General features: G+C 31.2%; 1 protein-coding gene across 2 annotated transcripts in view; it reads right to left on the reverse strand.

Annotated features, from left to right (window-relative positions):
- LOC107437296 (putative inorganic phosphate cotransporter) overlaps positions 1-11,166 on the reverse strand; it is a 64,762-nt gene that overhangs the window by 14,991 nt on the left and 38,605 nt on the right. For both annotated transcript variants that reach the window (XM_071181984.1, XM_071181983.1), the window contains exons 3-6: positions 10,578-10,811; positions 4,214-4,397; positions 1,997-2,127; positions 1,764-1,910 (exon numbers count right to left, since the gene is read on the reverse strand). In XM_071181984.1, the coding sequence (XP_071038085.1) occupies positions 1,764-1,910; positions 1,997-2,127; positions 4,214-4,397; positions 10,578-10,811 (696 nt within the window). The remainder of the gene's footprint in view (positions 1-1,763; positions 1,911-1,996; positions 2,128-4,213; positions 4,398-10,577; positions 10,812-11,166) is intronic.

An 11,166-nucleotide genomic window follows, 5' to 3' on the forward strand; every position in this document is an offset into this window, starting at 1 on the left:
CATATTTTCATGGAGTGATAGACATTTGAAAATCGAAACTTTCAGAATGTTTGGTAATTTTGCCAACATTTTAAAAGCCTCACCTCGAGAGAGCTGGATCAAAGTGGCGCTGCATATGAACTCTTAAATAATTTATGTTTAGTGGTGTGGGAAATAAATTTAAATGAATAAAAACAAATACATTAAAACATAAACTTCACTGTCACTCGAAGAAATTTTCACATAAAGCGCAGAAAGTTGGTAGCCCTGCAATCATAGAAAAAAAGGAAGAATTTTGCAGGGATTGACGGGTTTGTAGAATAGGAATACATATATATATATATATATATGATGCTCGCACCAAATATTGCAAAGAATGGTATTAAAAAAAAACATTTGTAAATTTTCAAAAAAAAGTAACATAAACAAAATGATTTTGATTTTTTGACACCTTGAGTTTTTTAAATAAATTATTGTATAAACAATGCTAGGAAGATTTCCGATCTAAACATATATTCTTGACATTTTTAAGTACAGTGATAGTTAAAATATAGTTAAATCTAATGTATAATTGAATCGAGAAAGTGAATATTAATGAAATAATATTTTATCACTTTTATAGTTTTGTTTGTTGGCTGTTGTATCTCTCATATGCATACTAATCGTTCAAATGCCAATGCTCTATTTTTGGGACATGTCCCTTTTGCAAAATGTTAAAGACTAATATCTCAAATATTTTATTTTTAGTGATTACTAATGGGAAAGTTTGAATATTCCTACAAGTCAAAATCTGTTAAATACATAAAATTATAGATCTTGTGACTTATATTTTTTAAATNAAATTTACAAAAAAGCTTTTCACGTCAAACAATTATAACTCCGCCCACAAATAAACTGCTAAAGAAATACTTTGATTACCAGCTTTATCTTTTTACCCTGATTGATACGGTTTCATGCTGTCACGTATTTGTGACAGTCGGCGCGAAAGGGTTAATAGTGGTCATAGCGTCGTATTAAAAATAAAGTAATGGTAGGAGATGAGTGATATTTCCCCCCCTTTTTGGAGGAAGCGAGTTATTTTAATTTATCACGGCATGTGAAAAATGTAAGTAAATCCATTTAGTTTCTAACGATGTTGTTTTTAAATTAAAATGAACCCTTTTCACTCGAAGTTCTTCCAGCTGTTAAAAGAATGGACTCAACCACTAACATTTTGAAAGACTTTTCACAAACTTAATACCCGGAGATCATTGAATGAAGTGGTAACTAAACATTAAGGTGAAAATAATTTCACATTTAGAGTGGTGGGTAATTTACAGGTGACAGTGGTGACTGACAGTCACCTCTCGAGTGGAAAGGGTTAATTTTTGTTAGCTTTGAATTAAATTAAAGTTTTTTTTACTAGTTAAATGTAAATTGTTTACCGCTTAATAAATTTTTTATATATCATGCGATTGCAGTTGGTTAGCCGTTGAATATCGAAAAGCAGAGCATAAACCAAATAAAGATCGGTTTTAGTGAGCTACATTGATTATTTTTTGGGTATCGAAATGCAGTCACACCCCTCATTATTTGTAGCTCAAATAATAAAGGGGTTTAAGTGAGTACTGTTACTGAGTACTGTAAGTACTGTTAAGTGAGCAACATTGCTAATTTTTTTAACATCAAAAATCAGAGCATAACTTCAATAAAGAGTGGTTTAAGTGAGTAACGTTGCTTATTTTTTAAATATTGAAAAGCAGAGCACAAATGAAGAGGGGTTAACAGTGAGTAACGTTGATTACCTTTTCAATATCGAAATGCAGAGCATAACTCAAATAAAGAGGGGTTTCAGTGAGTAACGTGTAATTTCCCCAGTCTTGGCAGAAGTGTACGATAACTAATCCCCACACTGGAGGTGATGTTAGGATAGACTTCCAAGGTATGACGAGCTGAAAAGAGTGAAAAACATTGTAGTCTATTGATACACTTTAGCTATTATAAAATAATGTAAAGTTATAAAAAAATGTAAAGTTACCTCTTTCTGAATGATTTCACTCTGTCCCTTTTTTATCAAAGCTAGCTCGGCTTTAGTTATTCGGGGATGATCTTCTGGTCGTTCGTAAATTAGAAAATGCCAGAAAAGATACCATATGCATCCAATAGCACCTAAAGAAAGTTACTTTAGTTGGTTTTTCTGAGAGGTCAAACATTCAGTGGTACTACGCTTTTTGCACCATATAGTTGAAAAGCCAAGATATACAAGATAAACCGTATTCACAGTTCCAAATATATACTTTTTAAGATTTCTTGCTAAAAATGCAGAGATGCTAACTGCTCCGGACACGTCAAAATAATTAACAAAAACGGTAAATAACTACATGTAAATTTTACAAAAATTTGACCACTATTGCTTGTTTTTTAAAAGGCATAGCATAACATAATTACTACCGATATACCGATATAAACTATGTCTTACGGTGTTCCTAGCTCGAAGGGCTATCTACACCTTCATCTAAGATTTAATGCAGAATAAGGGAGGAAAGGGGTTAGAGAGGTTACGCAAGCGTATACGTGCTGAGTAGAACAGTGATTAAACAATGGGTTGAGCGTAATTAAACGCAGTCTAAGTTAGATTAAAATACACGATAAACAAGGATGTGATGATAAACATTGGTTGAGAATACAGTAATATACATCGCATATATAAAATATATTAAAATCGTCTATATAAAAGGCCCTTTTAAGGGCCAGAAAAAGATACTCGATTTTCGAGTGAATAAAGGTAAAAGGCATGAATCAGCACAAAATAAACGTAAGGGTACGTTGTCTGGGTTAAATATATACACGATAAGTACAGTAAGAGGAAATTCCCATAATTACGATTAAGTGGTGAAAGACATAAACCTGCGAATTATTTAGAAACTGTGGTGAATAAAAATCTACTGAATTGAATTTATTAAACCAAGAATCACAATTTATAAACTACCACTTTAAAATATATATTTGCTGTCCGGAACAAGTTGGCATCTCTGAAAATTTAGTAAAAGGAAACATTGTAGGTAGTATATAACCACACCTGCCAACTTTTACGCATTTGGCGCAATATAATATTTTTATATTTAAAGTGGTAGTAAATATATACTATTTTTTATTTTATAAATTTAAATTTAAACTGTTTTTGATTACCAGTATTCGTAAAAAAATTTAGCATATATATTAATATGTATTACTATCATGGTTGTCAACTGATGATTTTTCAAATACAACGTATTCTTTTGCTTACAATTGAAAATTTAATTCCATTTTAATACCACTGGGAAAAAGCTTGATGGAAGTAATTAAAAGTAGGCAGGTATGTATAACTATTTAAGATGTTAGTGAGAAAGCTATTGCATGTAATACAAAAAGAATCCGATGACTGTATTTTTTTTAAATAATAAAAATTGTAAGAACGATATGCAATCTGATGAATTGTTGATGACTTTATTTAAGCCTGAGAAGGAAATAGGCTAATTTAATGTGCCGAAGTTTAAGTCACCAAATAACTTTTTTGAAGTTATTGCCTTTAAATCAATAAAAATAAATTTATATATATATTTCCATGGCATGCTTTGCTATGGAAATTTTTGTCGCTTTATAATTTTGGAATCTTTGTTTAAAATGTAAAATTAGACCATAAACCAGGAATACGAAATTTAAAACTTTGAAACCTGATTGAATTCCAGAGGAAATAGAAAGAGTTAAAATACTTTTATTAGAATTTCGTCACGGTTTTGACACTCTTTTTGATGCTTTTAAACTCGTGTTTTTTTAAACATTAATTCATTAGAGCTTGTTAAACTTTCTTGTTTTTCAATTTTCTATTATAAATTTGAGTTGCTTCCTGAGCTCGCCAAATTGGTTGCCAAAATAGTCGCCAAATCATTAAGTAACGATTAAAAAACTATTTTTGACCTATTTGAATGTAAGTTTAGGAAATAGTTACTGAACGTAAAATTAACATAAAATTAAGATAATTTAAATAAACAGTGCTTTTTCAAATGCACACGAATAGCCAGTTCATAATGGGCAGCAGATCGTAGAAGTGTATGAGGAAATTTTCTTTCAAATGATGAACATTTCCAAATTCTAGCCATGAACTTACACTCCCTCCCAGTTATCAAAATTTATTATGAATGCAGCTGTGTATCTGAGTTGACAATATAAAAGTATTTACTATAAGGATCTGAGTTATTAGAAAATGAAAATTTACCGAAAACATAGAATACAGATGGCCATCCCCCCAGAAAGTCGCTGTCACACAGAACTCCGGATACTGCAAATGATACAACAACACCCACTGTACAGCCAGTATAAACGATTGCAGAGACTCGACTTCTTTCCATGGTTGGTACCCATCGTCCTATAAGGGTATTCATAGCTGGCCAGGTAGCAGCCTGGAAAATATATAGAAAAAACGCTTGCAAAAGTATAATGATAGTCTTGGTGAAAACGTTATTTCTAACGTCTTTGGTGGTTGATAGATGGCGGTGGTAACGGAAAAGTACTTCTCTAGATCAAATGGTTCAGGTTATCATATTTGTTATTCTCATTTTATGTAACCACCATTTTAATATATATATTGTTTATGTGAACAGTGCACAACCCCCCCCCAAAAAAAAAACAGATACGGATCATTAATAACTTTTGATCTAATGATCGGATGTTCATGTTCAATGACTCAATCTTAAGGGTTTGAAGGATCGCTCAAAATTGCTTATTAATAAGAACATTAAAGTACGAAATCAGACACCAAAGCGTATTTCCTTTGAATAAACCTAGCTTTCTCAACGTATTGAGATTTCTGACCCCCAAAACATAGGGGATCGCCGTAATATCGGAAATAGGGTCCCAATCCGAGATTACGGCAGGTAGGTTTGGTCAGAAGAGAGGTCTGAACCTTGGACCCCTTAACGTTAGATTTATTTTCTGCGTATTTCTCCATAATTCGAGAACTTTTTAAGAGAATTTAAAATTTTTTCCTCGCAATTATAAAGTTTATTTACGCAAAGATAATTCCATGCAAAATACAATTTTGTGTAAATATTTAATAATTTATTTAATAACAGTCGAAAAAAATTTTTGAATTGTGAGGAATGAAATTTTACAGGGCTAAATACGAAATTTGAGTGAAATCGGTGAAATAGTTCGTAGTAAAATTTAAAAAAAGTTGAATTTCTTCAAAAAAAATTTGGCTTGAAATATCGTCTTTACTGATTATTTAACAGATTTAAGGTCACCCCCTCAAACCATTAAGATTGAGTTCTAGACTAGTCCTAGTGTTTAGATTCTATTGGGCACCTGGGCGCGAAGCGGCCCCTATCCCATTCATCTGGAATTTTTGAACAGTTTTGGTTGAGCAATGAGGTAAGCAGGCAATGGAGTTGCTTTTATGAATGTTTCAAGCTCTTTGCTTGAATAACTAAAAAGGAATCAAAAATAAATTGAGCAGCTTGCTCTAAACTGTGTTTGTTTGATTTTGGAGTTGTTCAGAATTGTATCAGCATGAGTAAACGTTATTTTCAGAAAGGTTGATGAAATTATTTGTTTTGATAGTTATGATATGAGGCGTCGGAGGTGAAATGTGCAGCTATTGGTCTGTAGTTTTTATCTTTGATATAATTTTCAAATTTAAAGATTTCATTAAAATTTGCTGTTTTACATTCTATGGCTTTATCGAAAAAATCTGCGTTTAGCTTGTATATATGCTGTGATAGAGTTGGTATTTTGAGGTCTGCATGTATATTGGTATTCCGGATGAACCATCTTGCACAGGTTATTTTTCTAAGGATCTTGTTTTGGCATTGGTTTAATTTCTTCAGTAGATGTTGAGGTATCGTTGTCCAGTCAGGTGAGGCATAGGTAAGTATAGGGCGGATCATTGCTGTATATAGTAGCTTCTTTAGTTTAAGTGACATATTCTGATTTTTTATTAATGGTTGTATGGCTATTATGAGTTCTAGACAGGGCTGAAAGTCGATATATATCAAGACGGAAAAGAGTAAAAACTGGTAACAATGAAATTTCATTTTCAGCTTTTTTATGGAAAAATAAAATATCCAAAACTAGCAGTTTTTTTTAAAGTATACAATTTATATAATGAATTGCTTCTTCCCCTTGAAAGAATTAATAACCATAAATTGTTTATTGTTAAAAATAAATATTATTGAAGTAGTTCTATTACCAGTTTTTACTTTCTTCAGTTTCGCTTTCAGGCCAGGTTCTAGCGAGCGAAGATCCGATCATAGGATCAAAAGTTATTCGTACTTATAGTACTCGCAATTATTTATTAGCATTATCATAAGATTTGGATAGTTTGTTATAACCTTTTGCCCTCCGATGTTACCACCAGCTATAGGGCTAAGAATCTTCTATCCCTTTTACGAAAATTTCTTCGAGTGGTAGGTAAGCTTATGATTTTATGTGTAATTCTTTGCCTCATAAATTTCATTTGAAGTTATATTCCACACCACTACATGTAAATGATTCAAAAGTTCATATAAAACGACACTTTATATGAACTTAGTCGTGAAGTTTCTAATGGTAGCAGCATTAACAAAAATTCTGAAAACATTAGCCTTTAATTGTCTACCACTCTATAAAAGTTTTGCAAAAAGCATCATAGTTTTCAGTAGCGTGGGTAGAAATCGAAATTCATTACTCTGAAATCTTTGTATGTTAATAACTAGTACCCATTCATGCATTCTTTCATTTATCCACTGATCGTAATTTTGACCTCAACCAGAGGAATACTTTGTGACCAGACAGATTTAACAACGCCTCCTATAACTGAAAGCCTCCACACGGTTTTTAATAGGTAGTCCGATCAGATCATTGTGAAGGATATCCATTTACCGAACGAGTAATTTAATACAGAATATAGTTAAAATAAGAAAGTGGTAGCAAATATATGACTAAAAATTAATTTTATTTATGAATATTATTGGTTTGCCTTATTGACTTGTCAACCACTACAGATTCAATTCTCAAATATATAAGATAAATTTCTCTCAATTACTTTCACAAAAGGTTTTGGGTTCATGCGCACAACTTGCTCACTTTTTAAACAGTCTGCGCGGACTACTTGATGTAGGAGGTGATGGCTGGATTCGAACACCCGTTCTCACGAACGAGAGTCTTATCATCTTGCAAAACAGTCCCAGAAATTATATAAAAAAAATGTACTTTAAAATTCAAACAATTTCGTGTTTACGTTAGTTTTAACAACGCTTGATATAGAAGGTGTTGGTTTCAACGGCATATTTCATATCAACTAGCTTTTCTGGGTTTTCCTAAAGATTTTATTTTCATATTTAATGTGTTTACAAAAGTTATATATTCACACTTTATTCTTATATGAATAAATGTGATTTAAAATTATTTCGACAACAATTACGTTGAAATATTTGAAACAAATATATAGTCAGAGATGCCAATTTGCTCCGGACAGCAAATAAATATTTTCGAGTGGTAGTTCATTAATTGTGATTCTTTGATTAATAAATTCAATTTATTAGATTTTTATTCACCACTATTTCTAATTAATTCGTAGGCTTATATATTCACCACTTTATTTATGTTATGTCATGTTAAACCTTTTAAAAAATTAGCAAACTTATTCAAATATTTGCAAATTTTAGTTTGTAGTTATTTATTTTTTTAAAAATTATTTTGGCGTGTCCGGAGCAGTTGGCAGGCATATCTGTACAGTTGGTCTGTTGGTTCTTTGAAAGTGTGTTTAAATGTTGACTTATTTTAATGAGACGCAAATTTTTAATGTAATTAAAATAGCAGTTTTGCACTACTAATAATTTTTATTTTATTTTTTTGAAACTAGAAAAAATTGGCGAAAATGATATTGCCGACTTTTCTCTTACGCCATATGTATGTTGATATGATATTTTACTCGATTAATATGATATTGTATTCGCAATGCAAAAGGTTAAAGTTCTGTCGAAACTTCAAAAACTATTGCTTAAATATTTGTTGTTTGATAATAACTATAAACATTGTTGAAAGAGAGACAAAACATCGATTTCACCTGTTCTTTTCATGGAAAGTTGGTTGCATTGTAAGAATCACAAAATGTACTAACATGTTGCTTAGCAAAAATAACATTCCACAAAATATAAATTTTTTAAAATTTAACGTACCACTTGTATTGTTAGATTTATTTTATAATTATTTTATTTGTACTTGGTCAATAATGGTTTAATATTTCATATAAAGTTTACCTGAAGAGCAACCTAATTATGAGGTGGCTCTAATAAGTTTGTAATGATCTTAACATATAATAAGATTGAGCTTCTGTCGTGCGTCGTTTGGGTGAGGAGGAACTCTTCGACAATGGTAGGTCTTAATTTAATTACAATAACATACCTGCCAACTTTTAATCTTTTCGAGGATGATTTTCCCCAGTGGTAGTAAAATTGAATTTGTATTACAATTTTAGGCAGAAACAAATGCTGTAATTTGAAAAAGATTATGCGAACTACCACGTCAATATTACATAGTAATATACATGCTTAATTTTTAAAAAATAGCGATGGTCAAAACGATAATAAGTCCATAAATTCAAGGAATATTTAAAAAGCATACATTTTACTACCACTTTAAATATAGAAATAAAATTTTACGCCAAATGCGTAAAAGTTGGCAGGTATGCAATAATGCTCTCAAAAAATTTATTACCCACATTATTTAAAATGTTTAAAAAGTGGTAGGTAAGATTTTATAAAAGTTGGAGTAAACTTGCCACTATAGCTTCAACACGGTACAATTTGAACGTACTTATTTTTTCTACTATTAAACAGCTTAATACATGCAAAGTGCTACTTTGTTATGAGCAAAAATTAAAGATAAATCCATACACACTAGAATAGATTATAAAATTTAAGATCTAATTTTAGCGTTGTAATGCATATTTTTAATTTTAAAATGGTAGATAAAAAATTGTTCAGGGTGGTCTTGCATTCCATTCAATTTAACCCTTTTCAATCAGAGTGCTTTAAAATGCTGTTAGAACTGATAAAAGCACTAAATCATTTAATTTGCATCATACAGTATTTTAATTTAGTTCTTAAAATTCTTAAAAAATTGCTGTTACTGACTATCGAGGTATAAAAGTTTTTCAATTTTAAGGTTCGTGACTGTTGATGGGGCCTCAAATCTTAGTAGAATTATATTTCTAACTAATATTATATTTTAAACTAATTTAATGGAATTATATTTCCAGAATTCTATTGCACCCAATGCTTTACAGAAACTTTACAACCAATGTCGGCCGTATATAGAACGGTCAGATTCACCCGATATTTTATAATCATAATTCAGCCAAGATAAGTCCTATATCGGCCCTATATGGGACCGATATTCAGAAATCTAGGCATCTCAATATTGGTCCCTCGGTGCATGTTCTTATAGGACCCATATTGTGACAATTTTGATCCTATATAGGATTGTCTATTACAGCCACTTTACAATCAATATCGGTCCTATAGAAAACTGTAATTATCGAAAAAAATCACTTTTTTATTATCGAATGTATCATCTGTGAGTAGACATCGAAAGACATCGAAAGTCACCACCTTAAAGCTGAAAATTCTTATACCCTAATAATTAGTAACCACAGTATTTAATGAGTTTAGGAAACTTTTGTACTAAGTAAATTTAAAATATAGCTAAATGTTACTATGTAGCTAAATGTTACTATGTAGCTAAATATTACTATGTAGCTTAGATTGAAAATTAAAAGATTTAGTGTTTGTCTTGGCTCAAACAGCATATTAGATTACTCGGAGTTGGAAAGGTTAAATAATTTTATTTTTACAAATAAAAGATGGAATTACATCAAGGAAATGAATGACAAAATGTTTAGACTGATCTAGATGACTGATAAACACACGCATTAAGAATTTATGCGAACTTAGAAGTCTTACCACTTCTAAACCCTTGAATAAAACGATCCAGTACGATTAAAGTAGGAACGATTAAAGTACTCGTAGTGCAAAATGTTAAACATGATTTGCTTTTTACAAATAAAAGAAGGAATTATATCAAACAAAGAAATAAATGACAAAGTGCTTAGACGGATCTAGATGACTGATAAACACACGCATTAAGAATTTATGCGAACTTAGAAGTCTCACCACTTCTAAACCCTTGAATAAAACGATCCAGTACGATTAAAGTAGGAACGATTAAAGTACTCGTAGTGCAAAATGAATGTTAAACATGATTTGCTTTTTACAAATAGAAGAAGGAATTATATCAAACAAAGAAATAAATAACAAAGTGCTTAGACGGATCTAAAGGACTGATAAACACACGCATTAAGAATTTATGCGAACTTAGAAGTCTTACTGCTTCCAAGCCCTTGAAAAATCTTGAATGAAACGAGCCGGTGTGAATACAGCCGGAACGATTTAATTACTTGGAATGCAAAAGGTTAAACTGTTTTTTTTTAAATGGAAGAAGGAATCATATAAAACTAAGAAATGAATGGCAAAGTGTTTTGAAGGATCTTGATAACTGATAAACAAATGCATAAGGAGTTTATAGGAGTTTAGAAGTCTTACCTGTCCAAGCCCTTGAATAAAACGAGCCGCTATTAAAGCTCCAATACTGTGCCTGGCCGCAGCTGGAGTTAATAGGGTAAATATGGAAGTAATGAGAACTCCAACGCCAAAGAAATGTTTGGCGTGATATTTTTCGGCCAGCATTCCACCTGGAATTTGGATTATCACGTATCCAAAATAAAAAGCACCCAATGCCATATGTTGAAGTCCAGTATCCCACGTGAATTCACCTTTCTGAAAGATAAAAAAAAATTATGCATAAGAAATGAAATTGGAGGCTTTTTCTGAAATTAGATGGGTCATGGAATAAAAATTGAAAACGAAATCGCGACTTTAAAAATGAGATTTTTTTGTCTGCTTATAATGGCAAGGGAATATAAAAAAGAATTGTGAATACCAGAGATGCCAACCTGCTTCATTTTGTGGGTAATTTTTTTTTCCAGTAGTAACAAAATTGTTATTTTAATGCGTGCTATGTTGTTTACTATATTCAGGGCTACTACGCTTTTCGCAAATTATTTTATAGATGGTTACTCAGTTAAAAATTAAGCTTTTTAAGTAGTGTTATATATGGGTCATTCTCACGAAA

This window comes from Parasteatoda tepidariorum, chromosome 6 (assembly GCF_043381705.1).
Source record: "Parasteatoda tepidariorum isolate YZ-2023 chromosome 6, CAS_Ptep_4.0, whole genome shotgun sequence".
In the NCBI taxonomy this organism is placed as follows: domain Eukaryota; kingdom Metazoa; phylum Arthropoda; class Arachnida; order Araneae; family Theridiidae; genus Parasteatoda; species Parasteatoda tepidariorum.